At 46.2% G+C, this 20,063-nt stretch overlaps 1 protein-coding gene across 1 annotated transcript in view; it reads right to left on the reverse strand.

Moving 5' to 3' along the window:
• The window catches only part of LOC309544394 (von Willebrand factor A domain-containing protein 5A-like), a 108,818-nt gene that overhangs the window by 7,430 nt on the left and 81,325 nt on the right, over positions 1–20,063 (reverse strand). The window contains exon 16 of the mRNA XM_082243309.1: positions 4,136–4,305. Coding sequence (XP_082099435.1) covers positions 4,136–4,305 — 170 coding nt within the window. The remainder of the gene's footprint in view (positions 1–4,135; positions 4,306–20,063) is intronic.

Here is a 20,063-nt window from a genome sequence, read left to right on the forward strand (position 1 = left end):
GATACAGTCCCGTAGCACCCAAACGGTTAGTGTAACCGGGAACCACAGGCAACCAGATACGGTATGAAGGACCAAGAAATAGAGAGGGAGAGGGACCCTCTCAGAAAGGTTGCATAAACCGGGCTCACAAAATAAAGAGTGCAAAAAAAAAAATAAATAAAATACAGCACTTTCCCGAAATATTGGCAATATCGGTAAGCTTGGTGGCCGTTTCCGATATATCGGGGAAAGTGCATATCGCCCCTCGATATATCTGCATTGCCAATAAACGGTCAATCCCTAATATATATATATATATATTGTGACAGGAAGTCAGGTAAATCTGGGAATGTAGTCACTGAGAGGAGACACATTCCCACCTGCTTTGAAAAGTTCACTGATACTATAGGGTGTTGGCTGCAAAAAGAGCCAGCAGGAAGTTGAAAACCATTCAGCTGTTCAGAATGAGGAGATCAAGGCCTCTATAATTTGTCCAGAGAAAATCTATTGAGTGCTGCCTCCTGTCGCCGTGTAGGCTGGGAGAGGAGGACAGACATACGTGTACCTCCCGACGCCGTGTGGGCATGGGAGAAGGACTGCTGCCGCCTGTCGCCGTGTGGGCTGGGAGAGGGGGACAGTCGGATGTGTGCCTCCCGACAAGCTGGTGAGCATGGGAGAAGACCCCCTAAAGCGATGTGAAGCTAAGGAGGGTAACCACGAGTGAAGACGTCTCAAAGGTGAGAAGACAAAGTGTTCCATGTGAAGAGTGTGAAGAGAAGTGTTCCATGTGAAGAGTGTGAAGAGTAAAGGGACCTGTTAAATGAACTGTGTTCCATGTGAAGAATCTGAAGAGTAAAGGATCCTGTTATAAATGAACATGTGCTGTGTGAAAGAAAACAAAGGGACATGTTCAATGGACAATGTTTGTGCTGTGTGAAAAGCAAACAAATGGACATTTGAGTGTCTGCTGTAGGATCAGCAGTGTCGGCCCAACAGTAGGTTGGAAAGACTTCTTAGGTAGGTTCCAGCGTGAGAAGGTAGCCGCCCACAGAGGCAAGGATTTATTTTGTCTTTTATTTTATTTTGGCTGTTTTGACGCTTGCAATTATGTGAAGTAAATTGCATGAATAAATCAGTCTTGTTTTCAACCTCTGCTCGGCTATCTCTCTGTGAAAACGCACCCCCAAAGGGGTCACCCATACGCCTACCACCGAGCTAATCCCTCACAATATATATATATATATATATATATATATACACATACACGTGATCCTGCTTTTCCGGTTAGGGGATGCGCATAGAGCACAAGCCAATCAGCAGGTGCCAACCAATGGAAGACTTCTGGCACCTGCTGAACAGTGAGGAGGAAGACAGGACAGAGCTCCGCCCATGTAAACAATACAGAGCTCCGTTCTGTCCTCGGGGATGTGCTGGATTTTGTTTCCCTGCAAAAGTAAAAGTAGCTCAAAGTACACACAAAAAACACTGGCTAGGCACACATTTAACCCTTTGATCGCCCCAGATGTTTAACCCCCTTCCCTGCCAGTGTCATTAGTACAGTGACAGTGCATATTTTTATCACTGATCACTGTATTAGTGTCACTGGTTCCCACAAAGTGTCAGTTAGTGTCAGATTGTCTGCCATACTATCGCAGTCCTGCTATAAGTCGCTGATCGCCGCCATTACTAGTATAAAATAAATAAATAAAATTCCATAAATCTATCCCATAGTTTGTAGATGCTATAACATTCGCCTAAACTAATCAAAATACGCTTATTGGGATTTTTTATTATACCAAAAATATGTAGCAGAATACAAATTGGCCTGAATTGATGAAGAAATTCGATTTACAAGGAGCAGGAGGGGGCTTCCCCCCACCCTCCCCCCACCTTCCGCGGCTCTCCCGGGTCTCCCGTCCCACAAGAAGACCGGGGCAACCTACCTGCACGGCCGCCAAAGACCCGATCAAAGCCGCATTCGGCTCTGATCGGATCTCCATGTAAAAACCCGGAAGTAATGTCATGACATCACTTCCGGGTACTCGGCGCCAGATTAAAAAAAATGACAGCATTCAGAACAGCCAAACTTAGCGTTTTGAATGCTTTTAAGTGCAGAGGAGGGGTTTGGGGTCTTTTAGACCCCCAGATCCTTCCACAACAGTACCTGACAAGAAAAAAAAAAATGTTATAAATGTACGAAAATATCAGCCGATACCGATATGCAATGGCCAAAAGATCAGTATCGGCAATTAAAAACCGATATGGGTCGATCACTAGTTAGAACATGTAACATGTTCCCGAAGGTGAACTCATCCTTTAACCCTTTCACAGCCAGAGCAGTTTTTGGCATTTTTTTGCACACGTCGGAAAAATCATTTTAGGCCTGAAGATTACAAAAAACCCCCAAGCATTATATATTTTCTGAAAGCAGACACCCTCGAGAATAAAATAGCTGTAGTTTCAATTTTTTATGTCCCACGATATGAACGCAAAATTTCAGTAAAAAACACATTAAAGGGTAATTTTAGGGCGCACAAAAACGCAATAAATTACCCATTTTTTTTGGTAAAATATAAAAGCCGAGGTTGCACTGAGTAAACAGATAACCAACATGTTAAACCCTACATTTTTGTGCTCCCGTGAAATGGAGACAAACTTCAGTATCTAATATTTTCCCTAAGCGATGCTTTAAAAGCCCCCTATAGGTCATCAGTTTAGCGTTACAAAGCAAGTCTGGTGCTAAAATGATTGCTCTCATTATGGTGTGGGCGGGGATTTGTAACACGTGTATCATAATCCACATTTTCAGGCATAGGTGCCCCGCCGTGTGCTTTTACATTTGTATGTGCATATATGTAGGGGTGGGGGGGGGGGGGGGGCTCAATTGTTTGGGGGAAGGAATTTTTTTTGTCCTTGAGTGCAACTTTAACCACTTCTGGACCGGAAGAATTTCCCCCTTAATGACCAGGCTATATTTTGCGATTCGGCACTTTTTGGGGCATTTTATGGCCGACACTTACTTATTTATCCTGCGAATGCCTAATGTACCTCCAGCCACCAAATACTACGTTCTTAGCTGTCAGGTAAACACATGTGGGCTAATTTTTGGGGGCCTTTTATGGCCGACACTTACTTCTGTATCCTGTGAATGCCTAATGTAACTTCAGCCACAGAATACAATGTTCTTAGCTGTCAGGTAAACGCATGTGGGCTAATTTTTGGGGCCTGGAATGGCCGACACTTACTTCTTTATCCTGTGAATGCCTAATTTTTCAGACTGGAATTGGAAATCAATGGGTCTGTAAAGGTTCCGCTAAATTGCGGAATGGATGCGGACCCATTTTACAGATGTGTGAATGGACCCTATATGTATTAGACATGTATTTACCGGCTGCTGTCAGTTCTGGCTGATTTATGAAAAAAAAATACCTTTTTTGCTGTAAAAAAAAAAAATTATTAGGGCAACTTTTCCAATTGCAATACTTCTGTTATGACATTGACCATGTGCTGGGACTATTTGTGCACAGCTAGTAAGTATTTTGTGGTTGCAAATATGACCTAAAGGTTTTTAAAGTTCACCTCCCATTAAAGTCAATGGGGCCCGCCGCAAACTTGCGGTTCGCGGACATTTGAGAAAGTTTGCGGCTAACGTTCGCCAACCGCTCCCCGGCCAATGTTCATCCATCCTTAACTGTCAACAAGGACCCGGAAGTGACATCACACGTCACACATGACATCACACGTCACTTCCGGGTCAACAATTAGAAGGGAACATGTGTTCGCTCTCCTCCCTTCTCTCTACCTGATGGCACCCGTTATGCTGGTTCCAGGCCCACAAATGGGCAAGCGGAGCCCGGAGATATATAGTGGGAGGGGGCTTGGTGCGCAGGGTGTGTGACAAAATGTCTTGTCCCCTTGGCGACCTAGGCTTTGTCAAACTTTTTTTCTAGGGGGGGGGGGGGGGGTGTTTTCTAGCAAGAAAGTAAAAAAAAAAAATATTTTCAAAATTGTAGGTCTTTTTTAATTTATAGAGCAGAAAATACATTTATTATTTATTAATTATTTATTATGTTCAGAAATAAAAGAAATATTGCTGAAAAAAAAAATTTTCTCAAGTAAATAGAAAATATTGCAATTGTGATCAGTAACACGATACCTGGTCGGGGTTCCCGGTCTTTATGTTGGCCTCAGATATTCCCAGGATAGCAGAGATTTGGGGGGTCAGGTTCCAGGATCCATCCGCATTCTGCAGGGAGATCAGCCTCACAAGAGTGGAGGTCTCCACTAGGACAGCAGGTGGGGGTGGGGGTGGAGGTGGGGCCGGTGCTGGCAGGGATAAAAACAGACAATAGAAATAATAAAAGTAATAACAGTAATAAAGGTAGGATAACACATATACTTAATAAAACAGTTCAAGTGAATCTAAACCCAGAACAATAATTTAATAATACACTATATTACCAAAAGTATTGGGACGCCTGCCTTTACACACACATGAACTTTAATGGCATCCCAGTCTTAGTCCGTAGGGTTCAATATTGGGTTGGCCCACCCTTTGCAGCTATAACAGCTTCAACTCTTCTGGGAAGACTGTCCACAAGGTTTAGGAGTGTGTCTATGGGAAGGGGTGAACTAGGGGATAGATTTATGCTATTTTTATTTATTTTTTTACTAGTAATGGCGGCGATCAGCGATTTTTAGCGGGACTGCGACATTGCGGCGGACAGATCGGACACCTGTGTTCCGGACTTTCTGGCTGTATCCTACGTCGAAGGGGGTGAAAGTGCCCTGTATTTAAGGGGTTAAGGGGAACCCTATGACGGAATAAAAAAAAAAACAGCGTGGGGTCCCCCCCAAAATCCATACCAGGCCCTCATCCGAGCTAGCAGCCAGGCTGGCCAGGCTCGCCTGCCCCCCCCCCCCTCCCCGAACCATACCAGGCCGCTTGCCCTCAACATGGGGAGGGAGATTTGGGGTGACCAAAATGGGGACAAGGGCCTCTCCCTGGACATCCCTGGGCTGTGGTTGTCGGGCTCCCCAGATCCTGCCCCCCCCCCCCCCATGTGAATGGATATCGGGTACATGATAAAGTGTACGAAAAAATAAAGACAAAAGCCAGTTTTTAACAAGTCCTTTATTAAAAAAAAAAATAGTGTCCCCCGATGTAAATCCATCGTCAATCACATCACCCGCCTCACCAAAAAAATAGAAAAAAAAAGACTCTCCCGCCTCTTCACACTCCTCCCACATAATGAGCTGTTTGAGCTGTGACAGCTCTTTTATAGGAATCTAAGGTCACGAGCACCCCATAATGCACTGCTCAGGTGCAGTGAATAAATTACTGACGTCACGTTTCCTATAAAAGAGCCGTCACAGCTCCAGCAGCTCATTATTCGGGTGCGACGGCGGGCGACGTGATTGACGATGGATTTACATCAGGGGACACTATTTTTTTATTTCTTAATAAAGGACTTGTCAAAAACTGGCTTTTGTCTATTTTTTTTTTTGTACACTTTTTTGGTGAATGGGTAGGGGTACGATGTACCCAATATCCATTCACATGGGGGGGCAGGATCTGGGGGCCCCCTTTTTAAAGGGGACTTCCAGATCTGATAAGCCCCCACCTACAGACCCCGACAACCACAGCCCAGGGTTGTCCAGGAGGAGGCCCTTGTCCCCATCAACATGGGGACAAGGTGCTTCGGGGGGCATCCCAAAGCACCCTCCCTATGTTGAGAGCAATCGGCCTGGTATGATTCGGGCCCCCCCCCCAGCCAGGCTGCATGCTCAGATAAGGGTCTGGTATGGATTTTGGGGGGACCCCACGCCAGTATTTTTTTCAATTTTTGGCCCCAAGGGCCTTGTCTGGACTGGGGGGGGGGGGGGCACACCATTTTTTTCATGTTTTTTATCTGTATTGCGGGAAGCCAACAATACATTACAGCCGCAAGCACGTTTAAATTACATTTTTTTTCTTTAGAAATGTCAGAATTGCTGCAGCAGGCTCCATACATCGTACACATGCGCCACTTTACAGGCACATTAAGGGGACCCCCCAGGCACGATATTTAAAGGAATGTTTCATTTATATTGTTTTACTTTAAGCATCATTAAAATCACTGCTCTTGTAAAAACTATCGTTTTTTTTTTTTAATTTTGCATTGCTACATGTTCCCCAGGTCAGTACCTGGGTCCCCATACATTTTTTTGAGCAATAACTTGCATTTAAGCCTTTAAAATGAGGACTTTTGATTTTTCATGTTCGAGTCCCATAGACTTCAATAGAGTTTGCATGTCCTAACAAACTTTTCTGGTGCGAACAAAACCGGGGCAGGGGGGGGGGGGGTTGATGTTCGGCTCATCATTACTCCCAGGCTGTGTCTGTCTGAATCAATGCCGCCTATCAGTGTCCATCAGTGCCACCTATCAATGCTCAATGCCCATTAGTGCCACCTATCAGTGCTCATCAATGCCCATCAGTGTAGCCTATCAGTGCCCATCAGTGCTGCCTATTAGTGCCCACTTATCCCAGCTATCAGTGCCTATTAGTGCCACCTATCAGCCCTGCCTTTCAGTGCCACCTATCCGTGCTCATCAATGCCGTCTGCCTCCTAAGCAGGGCTCTGAGCTGACAGCATCTCTCTCATATAGCTCAAAGCCGGCGTTGACAGTTCCCCCTCCTCTCTCCTTTCTTCCTCATATGGATAGGAGAAGTGTAAGGCTAATGAGCTTGCGGTGCACACAGGAGGAGAGAGGCGGAGGGAGAAGGAGCAGGTCGTTTGTCTCCTCTCCTATCTGTATGAGGGAGGAGGGGGAACTGTCAATGCCGGCCCCCAAGCTATATGGGAGAGACACTCTCCGCTCAGAGCCCTACCACTAGCAACCCTGCTGGAGTCACTCCCCCAGACCCCCCCCCAAGTATTGTTTTACTTTAAGCATCAGTAAAATCACTGCTCCTGTAAAAATTATAGTTTTTTTTTTTTTTTAATTTGCATTGCTACATGTTCCCCAGGTCAGTACCTGAGTCCCCATACATTTTTCTTCAAAGAAGAAAGAAGATATGCTATATACGCCAATCAAAGATCACTGGATCTAAGGGGTTAGCTATCAGATCCATCTAAAACTGTCAATGGACTAAAATGATGGTACCTGAGCCTCAGGAAGCAGATACGAGGTTTTGCCTGTAATGTTGTCCTTTTTTAGGTGCTGGACCCTGGGATCCGGACCCTTTGAATACCAAACCCCAAAGGCGCTCTATGCAGGGTGCTCTACAGGTCCAAGGCCATGACCCCTCTAAAACAAGGGGACCCTGTCCTTGAAGGTCGCCAAGACAAAGCTTGCCGTGAAGGGTGAAGATTGGATTCCTGTTTCAAACAGAATCCTGCGGCAGGACTGGTGAGTCCAATTTAAAATATTTACACATACAGCAAAGCTTGAAGGTAAAAATTGCTGGCATGATTGCAGATTGTAAATATTTTATACACTGTTCCCTTTAAAAGATAACGGAGACCGAGTGCCATGTGAGTCTCTGCATGAGACTATGGATGATAAGCCTAGGTAAAATACATCTTATTAAGCATTTTTTCTTTGCTTGTATTTCTGACACTCTGTTTTCACCCTGTGCTGATCACCTGAAAGGTATCATCTGTGACAAACCATTGTGTGCATGAGACTATGGATGTTAAGCTATGCAAAATACATCTTGTTGAAAGCTCTGGCTTTTCCTTAGGGATTAAATGTGCCAATTATATCAATTGTGATTATATGAGCTTGTGCAGTTGTGGCATTGTTGCAAAGTTTGTTTAAACATTATTTCTTTGCCTATTGTTATCACATTGTTTTTTTGCCCTGGGCTGATAAGCTGAAAGGTATCAGCAATGATAAACAAAATTCAACCTAAGCTGCTCTTACCCAATGTGGTTGCTGTTTTCGCCTTAGCACATAAGCGCCCGCATATTCGTCATCTCCCTTGATAGCGTATCTGTGGCGAAGGCCCATTCGCGCACGTGAGAGAGAATCTTCACCTTTTTAAAACAGGCGTACGCCGCATGGAGGGCGTGTTTGAACGTGATTGGCATGCACGTAGATGCCATGTAACAATACAGCATAAATGGGCGCAATTTAGAAGGAACTGTTTCCAACGCACTAGCCTCTGTCAGAGGCTGAAGGGGACACAGAGCAGCAGCAGTTGGGTTGCGTGAGCCACTGTGGGTGTATGTTACTGGCACAAACAGGTCCTGTATCTTGGGATAATCAGTGCTGTGTGCGATAAGATGTATAAGCTTGGCACAAGCTTTGAGTACACTGAAGTTAGAACCTCAAGTGTGTCTTGCTATAAAGCAGCCGTCACTAAATGGCGGCCCGCGGTCCATTGGCGGCCCGCACGATGCTTTCACCCGGACCGCGAGGCCGCCTCCTGTATTGATTCAATGGTTTGCTGGGACTGCGGGTGTCCCAGCAACCACTGACGTACTGTGTGTGCGCTGCGGCTCCCGGCCGGTGTCCTGTCGGGCCGCGAGTAGGGGCGTGACGTCACACGCGCGCCCCGCCCCCCGCTCCTGACTGCGGCTCCCATTCAGCCAGGCAGCGAGTTGGGGCGTGACATTATGTGCGCGCCCCGCCCCCCTGCTCGCGGCTTCTGGCTCGGCTCCTGGCTCCAGGTATGTGGAGCACAAGGGGAGAATGTAATGTGGTCATAGCTGCACTTAAAGCAGATGGGAGGTTTTAAAAGTCTGCAGATTGATGGGCATATTTTGTAGTGCTCATTAGAGTGCCCCATAAAAAAAAATGTGCCCATCAGAGTGCCGTCCCTAAACATAAAATGTGCCCATCAGCATACCCCTTATTTTATGCTAAGGGGCACTCTAATGGGCATATTTAATGTTAAGGGGCACTCTAATGGGCATATTTTATGTTAAGGGGCACTCTAATGGGCATATTTTATGTTAAGCGCAACGCTGATTTACACGTATTGTTTTGCCCATCAGAGTGCCCCCTAACATAAAATGTGCCCTTCAGAGTGCCCCCTAACATAAAATGTGCCCATCAGAGTGCCCCCTAACATAAAATATGCCCATCAGCGTGCCCCTTATTTTATGTTAAGGGTCACGCTGATGGGCCTATTTTATGCTAAGGGGCACTCTGATGGGCATATTTTATGTTAGGGGGCACGCTGATGGGCACATTTTATGTTAGGGGACACGCTGATGGGCACATTTTATGTTAGGGGGCACTCTGATGGGCATATTTTATGCTAAGGGGCACTCTGATGGACACATTTTATGCTAAGGGGCACTCTGATGGGCATATTTAATGCTAAGGGGCACGCTGAGGAGCATATTTTATGTTAAGGGGCACTCTAATGGCCATATTTTATGTTAAGAGCAACGCTGATTTACACGTTTTGTTTTGCCCATCAGAGTGCAACCTAACATAAAATGTGCCCATCAGAGTGCCCCCTAACATAAAATGTGCCCATCAGAGTGCCCCCTAACATAAAATATGCCCATCAGAGTGCCCCCTAACATAAAATGTGTCCATCTGAGTGCCCCCTAACATAAAATGTGTCCATCTGAGTGCCCCCTAACATAAAATGTGTCCATCAGAGTGCCCCCTAACATAAAATGTGCCCATCAGAGTGCCCCCTAACATAAAATGTGTCCATCTGAGTGCCCCCTAACATAAAATATGCCCATCAGCGTGTCCCTTATTTTATGTTAAGGGTCACGCTGATGAGCAAATTTTATGCTAAGGGCATATTTTATGTTAGGGGGCACTCTGATGGGCACATTTTATGTTAGGGGGCACTCTGATGGGCATATTTTATGTTAGGGGGCACTCGGATGGGCATATTTTATGTTAAGAGCAACGCTGATGGACACGTTTTGTTTTGCCAATCTTTCTGAGTCATAGCAAAGACTTCAGATTCGGACCTCAGCCCAAAGAAAATTTTAGCAACCGGACCTCCTTGAATTTTAATTCATTACCCCTGCTATAAAGCAATGTCTGCCTGAAAAAGGGCTGGGGGGGGGGGCACAGTTGGAAGAGGCACTGTGATGCCACTATCAGGCCTTGAAGGTCCTAGCCATGTTTCCTCTGCGTCTACCCCCCCTGAAGAGCCAGAGGTGACCAGCAAATCTGAGCCATTACGGTTGTCAGGCAAAGTAGCTACTCCAAGTGCTTCTGCCGCAACCTGTGTCACTAAGGACGATTTGGCATCGGCATTAGCCAGCCTTGAGGGAGGAAACGTGATAGATCCCCCTCACCTGAGCTCTGAATCAGTTCAGGATTGGGCAGAGGATGTGGAAGAAGTAGCTGATGATGACCCTATGGAAGGTCAAGCTGAGGTTTCCACTTCTGGGGAGCCAGGGTCAGAGGAGTCTCTACCAGCCTCCCAAACTCAGATATTTTTAGTTCAGTCTCTTACTGAAATGGTCTGGTCTGGATACAAATTTCCTCCCTTAGAGACAGCTGAAGTCTCTTTTTCCTCTCTAGGCTCACTGCGCCCTCCTCATAGTCCTTGAATGTTTCCCATACATCCACTCTTGAAGCAAGAAAAATGTATAATGACTGGGACCATCCTGATAGGATTTTTGTTCCTCCTAAAAGGTTTTCACTATTGTATCCTATGCAGGAAAAGTTTACTAAGAAATAGAATATACCCACTGTGGATGCTGCCGTTTCTTCAGTTAATAAGAGTTTATCCTGCCCTGTGGATAATGCCCATGTTTTTAAACATCCAGCAGATAAGAAGTTGGAATCTTTATTGATATTGAAAGCCTCCTTTGCGGTTGCAGGATCTGTGATACAACCAGCAGTGGCGGTCATAGGAGTTTTTCTGTCTTTAAAAGACCATATCAAGCGAGTGTCCAAGACAGTTCCTTCAAGGAGAGTCTGTGGAAGATCTGTCAGATCTACCTCGCACTTTATGTTTTGCAGTGGATGCTCTTACGGACTCCATAAGGCAAATGTCACGGGTTGCTCTGATGACAGTGCATATGCGCACAATCCTTTGGTTAAAGAGCTGGTTTGTGGAATTGCCAAGTAAAAGGTTACTGGCTGACTTCCCTTTTCAGGGAGAACGCCTTTTTGGTGACAATCTGGATAAGTAGATCCAAAAGATCTGGGGAGGGGGAGGGGCAGAGTACATTGCTACCTGTAAAAAGGAAGAGCAAGCATCCTTCTTTTAAGATCCCGAGCACTCATACCACCAGTGCTTCTAATTACAGATGGTGACAACAGCCTCAGGCATCTGGCTCCAGAACCAAGCCTACAGGGCAGGTTCAGAAAAAGCCCTGGGCTCAGAGATCAGCCAAGCCTTCCTCTAAGTCTTCTCTGTGAAGGGGCGCCTCCACTCACTTGGGTGGGGGGAAGGCTGCTTTGGTTTGCGAAGGTTTGGGTGGAAACAATCCAAGACAACTGGGTTATCTCTCCCATTTCACCATTTTAAAAAAAAATGGTCTCTCTTTCTGGTGTTGGACCACCTGAGGGCCCAAAGAGTGATAATTGAGGTTCCGGAGAACGAAAGGTTCAGGGGTTTTTACTCAAACCTGTTCATAATCCCAAAACCAAGCGGGGATGTGAGACTTATTCTGAATCTCAAAGCTCGAAACCAGTTTCTGAACGTTCGTATTTTCCGTATGGAGTCAATTTGTTCAGTCATAGCCTCCCTGCAGGGAGAGAATTTTCTAGCATCCATAGACATCAGGGATGCACATCTTCACATGCCTATATTCCAGGCTCATCAAAGGTTTCAATGCTTTGCAACAGAAAACCATCTTTTTCTCTGCCCTTCGGGTTAGCCACAACTCCAATACTGTTCATAAATATCCTAGCTCCAGTATTGGCTGCTCTAAGGTCCCGAGGGATATCTGTAATAGGATATCTGGACAATCCATTACTTATAGATAGATCGACTTCGGCTCTAAGCCTAAATGTCCTCCAGACAGTACAGTTCCTAGAAAGACTGCATTGGATACTGAACTTGGCAAAGTCAGCATTACAGCTGGTCCAGCGTCTAGAATATCTGGGTCTTCTTGTGGACACAATACAGGCAAAGATTTTCTTGCCAACAAGAAAGGTCACAGACCTGAAGGATCTGGTTTGGTCCATAGTAAGGCTGAGATATCCTTCTATACGTCTTTGCATGATGTTATTGTGGAAGATGGTGTCCGCATTTGAGGCAATTCCCTATGCTCAATTCCATGCCAGACCCTTACAGAACAACATTCTGTCTACATGGACCGGAAGGGTTCAGTCTCTGGACTGGTCCATGTCTCTGGTACCAAGAGTACGTCAGAGTCTGAATTGGTGGATGATGGCCAGAAATCTGGAGAAGGGAAAATCCTTTCTTCCAGTAACCTGGAAGGTGGTGAATACAGATACCAGTCTCTTCCACTGGGGAGCGGTTCTGGAGGAGGCCACTGTCCAGGGGAAATGGTCTTGGGTAGAGAGAGGTCTCCTTATCAACATTCTGGAAATCCGAGCAGTCAGTCAGGCTTTGAAATACTGGATGCCCAGACTTTGGAGTCACCCTGTCAGGGTGCAATTCGACAATGCCATGGCTGTGGCTTAAATCAACCATCAAGGAGGCAAAAAGTGTCAGTCAGCCCAGAAAGAGGTGGATATCATCCTATCCTGGGCAGGGAAGTTTGTGCCATGCCTGACAGCAGTTTTTTTTTCCAGGAATAGAGAACTGGCAGGCAGATTTTTCGAGCTGTCAAAAGTAGTTTCCGGGGAAATGGTCCTTACATCCCGAGGTTTTTCATTCAAACTGCCTACGCGGGGGGGGGGGGTCCCAGACATAGATCTGTTGGCAACCAGGTTCAACAAGTTGAAGAGATTTGTGTCCAAGACAAGGGATCCACTCACAGTCGGAATGGATGCTTTAGTGGCTCCTTAGGAGGAGTATTCCCTGATTTATGCCTTTCCTCAGGTGCAGCTGATACTGTGTCCATTGCGCAGGATCCAGCTACAGGGTAAACCAATAATCTTGGTAGCCTCGGCATGGCAGGGGAAGGTTTGGTATGCACACATCCAGATGTTGGCAGTGACGAGGCCTTGGGTTCTTCCACTGCGTCTGGACCTGCTATCTCAAGATCCGATATTTCACACTGCTGTACAGTGTCTAAATTTGATGGCTTGGCTATTGAAGTCTTAATCTTCAAGGAGCGGGGTGTATCAGGCCCTGCAGGTTATACCCTGATAAATGCTAGGAAAGCAGTCTCTAGAAACATTTATTACAGGGTCTGGAAATCCTACATTACCTGGTGTGAAGCCAGGAAATTTCATCCTCGCAAATATAACACCGGGAGAATTCTAGCGTTTCTTCAAGCAGGGGTAGATATGAAATTAGCCTTGAGCACTATTAAAAGGTCAAATTTCAGCCTTATCGGTTTTCTTCCAAGAACCGATCACTTACCATTCGTTGGTTTAGACCTTCGTCCGGGGAATGTTACATTCGCTTCCACCTGTGAAGCCACCATTATGTCCTTGGGACTTAAATTTGGTGCTGGCAGTTTTACAAAGACAGCATTTTGAACCTCTGTGGCAGGTTCCATTGGTTCTTTTGACCAGGAAATTGGTCTTTTTGATTGCGATAACTTTGGCTAGAAGGGTATAAGATCTAGCAGCTCTTTCTTGTAAAGAGCCATTCTTGATTTTTCATCAAGATAGGGTGATTCTACGTACACACCCAGGTTTCTTGCCCAAGGTGGTGTCCGCCTTTCATTATACTAACTTCCTTTTTTCCAAATCCTCACTCAGAGGAGGAAAAGTTATTGCATTCTCTCGATGTGATGTGTGCACTTAAAGCGGAGTTCCACCCTGGAATTTTTTTTTTTTTTTTAAATACCCCCGGGACAGTCAGGGCTAGTACATTCCACAATGGTTAGCCTCTGATCTGTCCCGGGTTGCACTTACCTGTTAGGACAAATACTTACCTTGAAAACGTCTTGTCCAGATGTGGGCAGCTTGAAGCCAGCGAGATCCTCTTCGGCGTCCTCTTCCGCCTTCTTCGGTCCCTCGATGCCCTGCGCCGGCCCCGCCGTCACTTCCGGTGCGCGCGCGTCATCCCTCCACATGGCATCGTGGCATGCCCAGAAGCTGTTTAGAAGGGGATGATGCGCGCGCCCCGGAACTGACGTCGGGGCCGGTGCAGGCGCAATGATTCCTGGGAGCTATGACGTTCAGCTCCCAGGAATCATTGCAGAGCCAGGAAGTGACGACGGGCCGCGGCCGAGGAAGGAGGAAGAATGAAGTAAGGTAAGTATATTTTCTTCGCTACGAGGTAAGTAAAAAAAAAAAAATAATGTGATTATCCATTTCTTTTTCAGGTGACCCGGAGCAAGAAGATGGAGGTAAGTATAAAATTAGGGTGGAACTCCACTTTAAGTTTTACTTGGAAAGATCAGCTTGGATTCGTAAGACTGAGAGCTTGTTTGTGCTGCCAGAAGAGCCCAGGAAGGGGTTGGCAGCATCTAAGTCTACGATTTCTTATTGGATTCGCCAAGCTATTACCCAGGCATATGATTTAGAAGGGAAGGCTCCACCTTTTCCTGTAAAGGCACATTCCACCAGAGGAGCAGGTTCCTCTAGGGCACATCACCATCAAGCCTCTATGGCTCAGATTTGCAAGGCCGTGACCTGGTCGTCGGTGCATATGTTCACTCATTTCTATTGAGTGGATTTTGGGACCCAGGAGGAATCTGCATTTGGCCGCAGTGTTCTGCAGGCAGCAGCGTAATCCTTTTTGTGGTTGGATGGCGGTATTTTTTTGGTGTCCCCCTCACCTCTGATGCATTGCTTTGGGACATCCCATATGTTATGATTTATGGCTCTGTGTCCCATGATGTACGAAAAGAAAAATTGATTTTTTTTTAATACAGACTTGCCTGTAAAATCCATTTCTTAACGTACATCATGGGACACAAGAGGTCCCTCCCCTCTTCTATGGGGCCTTTACTGCTTGCTACAAAACTGAGGTTCTTCCTGTGTGGGAGGGGTTATATAGGGGGACATCCTTTCTGATTGGTTGCCAGTGTCCTGCACCTGTAGGTGGCTATATAACCCATATGTTAGGATTTATGGCTCTGTGTCCCATGATGTACTTCAAGAAATGGATTTTACAGGCAAGTCTGTATTAAAAAATCTATTTTTAAAAATACCTATTGTGCCTTTCATAAAATTGCTTGGAGCGTTTGTTTTCCAAAATGGGGTCATTTTGTGAGTGTTTCCACCATCCTGGTGCTTCAGGGAGTCCAAAAATGTGTGACGTAGTCGGGAAATTAGATGCGTAATTTTTGCCCCTGGAACGCATGAAGGTTGTCATGAGTCTGCAGTAATGTTTCATGTCCCCACTGTCTGCTTACCTCTCTGGTCTGTGTATCAGCTTTAGGGACCGTGCTCTCACACCAGTGTGTTTAAGTAATCTTCTCTCAACATGGCTCCACCCCAGCCTCTAACAGGAAACACTATATTAACCTGCGCACTGCAAGCCATCTTTGTCCAAGCAACCTTTGGCTCGTTCTCCTGACTATCCCTTTTGGCCCTGCACTGCTGCTTCCTTTCCATCCACCAGAGCCAGCGGTGATAGTGAGCTGGGAGACCCTGGGGGCCGTAACCTGGAGTCAGCTGCAGCCAAGTCCATCCTCACCATCAGATGCTCTGGTGAAAATCTGCTGGCTCTTAGACTCCTCACCCTGGGGAATCCTATGCTCTAGCTTCCTGTCCAGGACCGTGGCTGCGACCCTGTGTAGCTGCTTTTCTGAACCATCGACCCAAAGCACTCAGCCGTTGGATTCACAACCTCCCTTGGTGCGCTCCCCATCACTTGCTCCTGCAGGGGACTCTGACAAAGGTGCTCCTTGGATTTTGGGTCCCTCTATGTAACTAGACTGTGAAAAAATCTAACACATGTGGTGTTCCCATACTCAGGAGGCATGGCAGAATGTGTTTTGGGGTGTAATTGTAAGTATGACTATGCTGTGTATGAGAAATAACTTGATAAAATTACAACTTTGTAAAAAAAATGATTTAATTTCTTAATTTTCCAAAAAATTGTAACAAAAAATTACAACTTCAAAAACTCCCCATGCCTCTTACTAATTGCCTTGAACTGTCTGCTTCCAAAAAGGGGATATTTGTACTGTTCTGGCATTTTAGCTCCTCAAAAAATGGGAGGCCATCAGTACATCAGGACTGATCAGTTTTCAAATGTATATACCGTGGTTTGTACTTTGTAGATTCTATAACTTTCACATAGACTAAATATTATACACTGACTTGGGTTATTTTTACCTAAGAAATGTAGTGGAATACATATTGGCCTAAATTTATGATTATTTATTTGCTAAATTCAATAACAAAAATAAAAACTATGATATACGTTTTTTTTTTTTTACAATTTTTATTTTTTCATGTATAAACTCGAGTATAAGTCTACCCGAATATAAGCCGAGACCCCTAATTTTACCACAAAAAAGTGGGAAAACGTATTGACTCGAGTATAAGCCTAGGGTGGGAAATGCAGCAGCTACTGGACCCAACTGGACCACCACGAGACACAAAACAGGGGCTGCGGGCATGGTACAGGAGATGGCGCAGGTCATAGTATAGGCATTGCACAGGTCATGGTAAGGGCATGGCACAGGTCAGGGCACAGGTGATGGTACAGGCATGGCACAGGGGATGGTACAGGCATGGCACAGGTCATGGTATAGGCATGGCACAGGTCATAGTACAGGCATGGCACAGGTCATAGTGCAGGCATGGCACAGGTCATGGTACAGGAGAGGGTATAGGCATGGCACAGGTGATGGTATAGGCATAGCACAGGTGATGGTATAGGCATGGCACAGTAAGTACAGGCATGGCACAGTATGTAAAAGGCATTGCACAGTATGTACAGGCATGGCACAGTATGTAGAATTTTTGCAATGGCACAGTATGTAGAATTTTTGCAATGGCACAGTATGTACAGGCATGGCACAGTATGTACAGGCATGACACAGGAGATGCAGTGCTGCGGGCATGGTACAAGAAAATGTTCTGTACCATGCCCGCAGCACTGCATGAGGAAATGCAGGGGCTGCGGAGGAGTCTCACTTACCTGTCAGTGGGGCGCCTTCAATTTAAAAATTGCGCCGCCTGGCACCAATACGTCACCGCAAATGCGCCGCCGATGCTCGGGAAAGCCCGAACGCGTTCGCCTATTCCCGGGCATGCGGCACATGCGCAGTGACACGTCGGCGCCGAGCGGCGCCATTTTTAAAAAGACAGTGAAGCCAGTGACTCGAGTATAAGCCGAGGGGGGCATTTTCAGCATGAAAAAACATGCTGAAAAACTCGGCTTTTGTTCCCTATGTACAGTACCTGGTACATTTCTCACTGTCACATATCCTGGGGACTGGACAATTATTGATCTTTCTGGATGTCCCCAAATCCTTCCTTTACAAACCTCTAATTCTAAAGTGGAGAAATGCCTAGCCTCATCTTAGGCTCTCCCAGACAGTTACATAGTTGGTGAGGTTGAAAAAAGACATCAGTCCATCCAGTTCAACCCATAATGTGTGTGTTTACTGTTAACCGTACATTGTATACCCCTGTATGTTGTGGTCTTTAACCACTTAAGCCCCAGGAGGATTTGGCTGCTAAACGACCAGGGGCTATTTTGCGATTCGGCACTGCGTGACTTTAACGGACAATTGCGCGGTCGTGCGACGCTGTACCTAAACGAATTTGGCGTCCTTTTTTCCCCACAAACAGAGCTTTCTTTTGGCGGTATTTGATCACCTGTGCGATTTTTTGATCACGCGCTATAAACAAAAAAAGAGCGTCAATTTTGCAAAAATAGCAATATTTTTCCCTTTTTTTTATATGAAATTCCCCCCAAAAAAAATGTAAAAATCAAAATTTTTTAACATTTTCGGCCAATTTGTTTTATGCTACATATGTTTGGTAAAAAAAAATCGCAAAAAGCGTATTTTGATTGGTTTGCGCAAAAGTTATTGCGTTTACTGACTAAGGGAAAGATTTTTGTCATTTTTGTTGTTTTTTTTTTTTAACGCGTAATGGCGGCGATCTGCGATTTTTTTTTTGCGGTACTGCGACATTGGGGCGGACAGATCGGACCCTTGACTGACATTTTTGACACTTTTGGGGTTACCAGTGACATTTCTACAGTAATCAGTGCTATATATATGCACTGTTACTGTAAAAATACACTGGTAGTGAAGGGGTTAACTTTATTTGAGAGGGAGGGGCTGTGTGTGTCCCTAGGGGCGTGATTCTTACTGTGATTGGCTGTGGCTTCAGCTGTATGCAGAGTGATCAACGGATCTACATAGTAGATCCATATGATCAGCTCTCATACAGAGGGGAGAATGACAGGCAGCTTGTTTACACAAGCTGCCTGACTTTCTCCCTCTCCCCCGCCGATCGCAGAGTGGCCGGCGGACATCGGGTCCGCAGGTCACACGCGCGGGGGGGTCCGTGACCACGCGGGAGCGCGCCTCCGGCGGCGCGCGCTCGCTCCCTAGACCCTCACAAGCTAGTGACGTAGCCCTACGTCACTTTGCCTGTGAGGGGCTGACCGCCGACGTAGATCGGTGTGCGGCGGTCGGCAAGTGGTTAAGGTGCCCATCTAATCGTTTTTTGAAAATATGGATGCTCCCTGCTGAAACCACTGCTTGTGGAAGAGTCCCACATCCCTACCACTCCGACAGTAAAGAACCCCTTACGTAGTTTACAGTCTACCCCTAAGCAGTGCCAGTAAAAGGCCATCTAGAGCCCAGGGCAAACATGCCAAACTGCGTCCCCCCCCCCCAAGGTGTATGAGCATTATGTGTTAGCAAAAATCCCCCTACCCAAAAAAAAATAATAATAATTAAGCACTAATCTGCACGCTTACCCCCAAGCATACATTTTCCCATCTCCTAGGACAAATCCACCCCCCCCCCCCTGCTGAAATACATCCTTCCTGCACAAATCTCCCCCCCCCCCCTATCTCCCCTTCCAGTTCAAATCCTCTCTCTCTCTAAATCCCCCAGCACACCCACCCCCCAAAAAATAAAAAAAATCCCAGCACAAATCCCCCCCCTCCCAAATTTCCTCTCCTAGCACACATGCTCCCAATCATCCTTACTGGCACAACCCCCCCCCCCCCCCCCAAAAAAAAAAAAATGGATTTTTGTCTTACCGTAAAATCCCTTTCTCTGAGGTTCACTGACACAGCTCCATATCTTCTTTAGACCATTGGGGCTAAGCTGCTCTCTCCTCAGGTTGTAGGGATAGACGGAAACAAATTTGGCTATGCCCCTGAGGCAGTCCCAGGGGGTATACTCCCACTTTCCGCTCTAGGACTTCAGTTTGTAACAAGCAGTGTCAGAAGAATACGATGAGGGTGCTGCGTGCCAGAGGTACGCTGCGACTCAGGCCATGAAAAATATCTTGTCCAGGGCTATGCGTCCTCGCGAGGTGTTTCACTCGCCGGCCAGTTCCCGTCCAGTGGGACTATGTCGCGGCCAACCTAGTGCAGAGCTAACAGTTGGGTTGCGCTCGCTGGCCAGACTGGGAAAACCGTAAGGATCTAGGAAATCCAGTGCGTCGCCCAGTCCGGCTGTTGATTGTAGTTCTCACAGGAACCAACTTGATTGTATTTCTCACAGAAACAGAAAATAATAAACAAAGAAAAAATTTCATGCAAAAAGTAAAAAAATGCCAGGACCACAGATCCCAGCAGGAAATGAGGTCCTTACTCCTGACCAGGCAGAAAAAACTGAAGTCCTATAGCCGGAAGTGGGAGTATACCCCTTGGGACTGCCTCAGGGGCGTAGCCAAACTTATTTCCGCCTAGTCCTACTCCTGAGGGAGGAGAGAGCAGCATAGCCCCAAGGGTCTAAAGAAGACATCTTCCCCATCCCCCCCTCCCAACAGAAATCACCTTTCCTAGCACACACCCCCAAATTTCCCCTTCTATAACAATTTCACCCCCCGATGCCCACCAAATTCCCCCACCCAACAAACATCCCCTCCCCTCAATCTCCTTGTGGAGCCCCCCCCCCCATCTTACATGATACCACAATGCC

The sequence above is a fragment of the Pelophylax lessonae genome, assembly GCF_965119305.1.
Source record: "Pelophylax lessonae genome assembly, chromosome: 1".
Taxonomy (NCBI): Eukaryota; Metazoa; Chordata; class Amphibia; order Anura; family Ranidae; genus Pelophylax; species Pelophylax lessonae.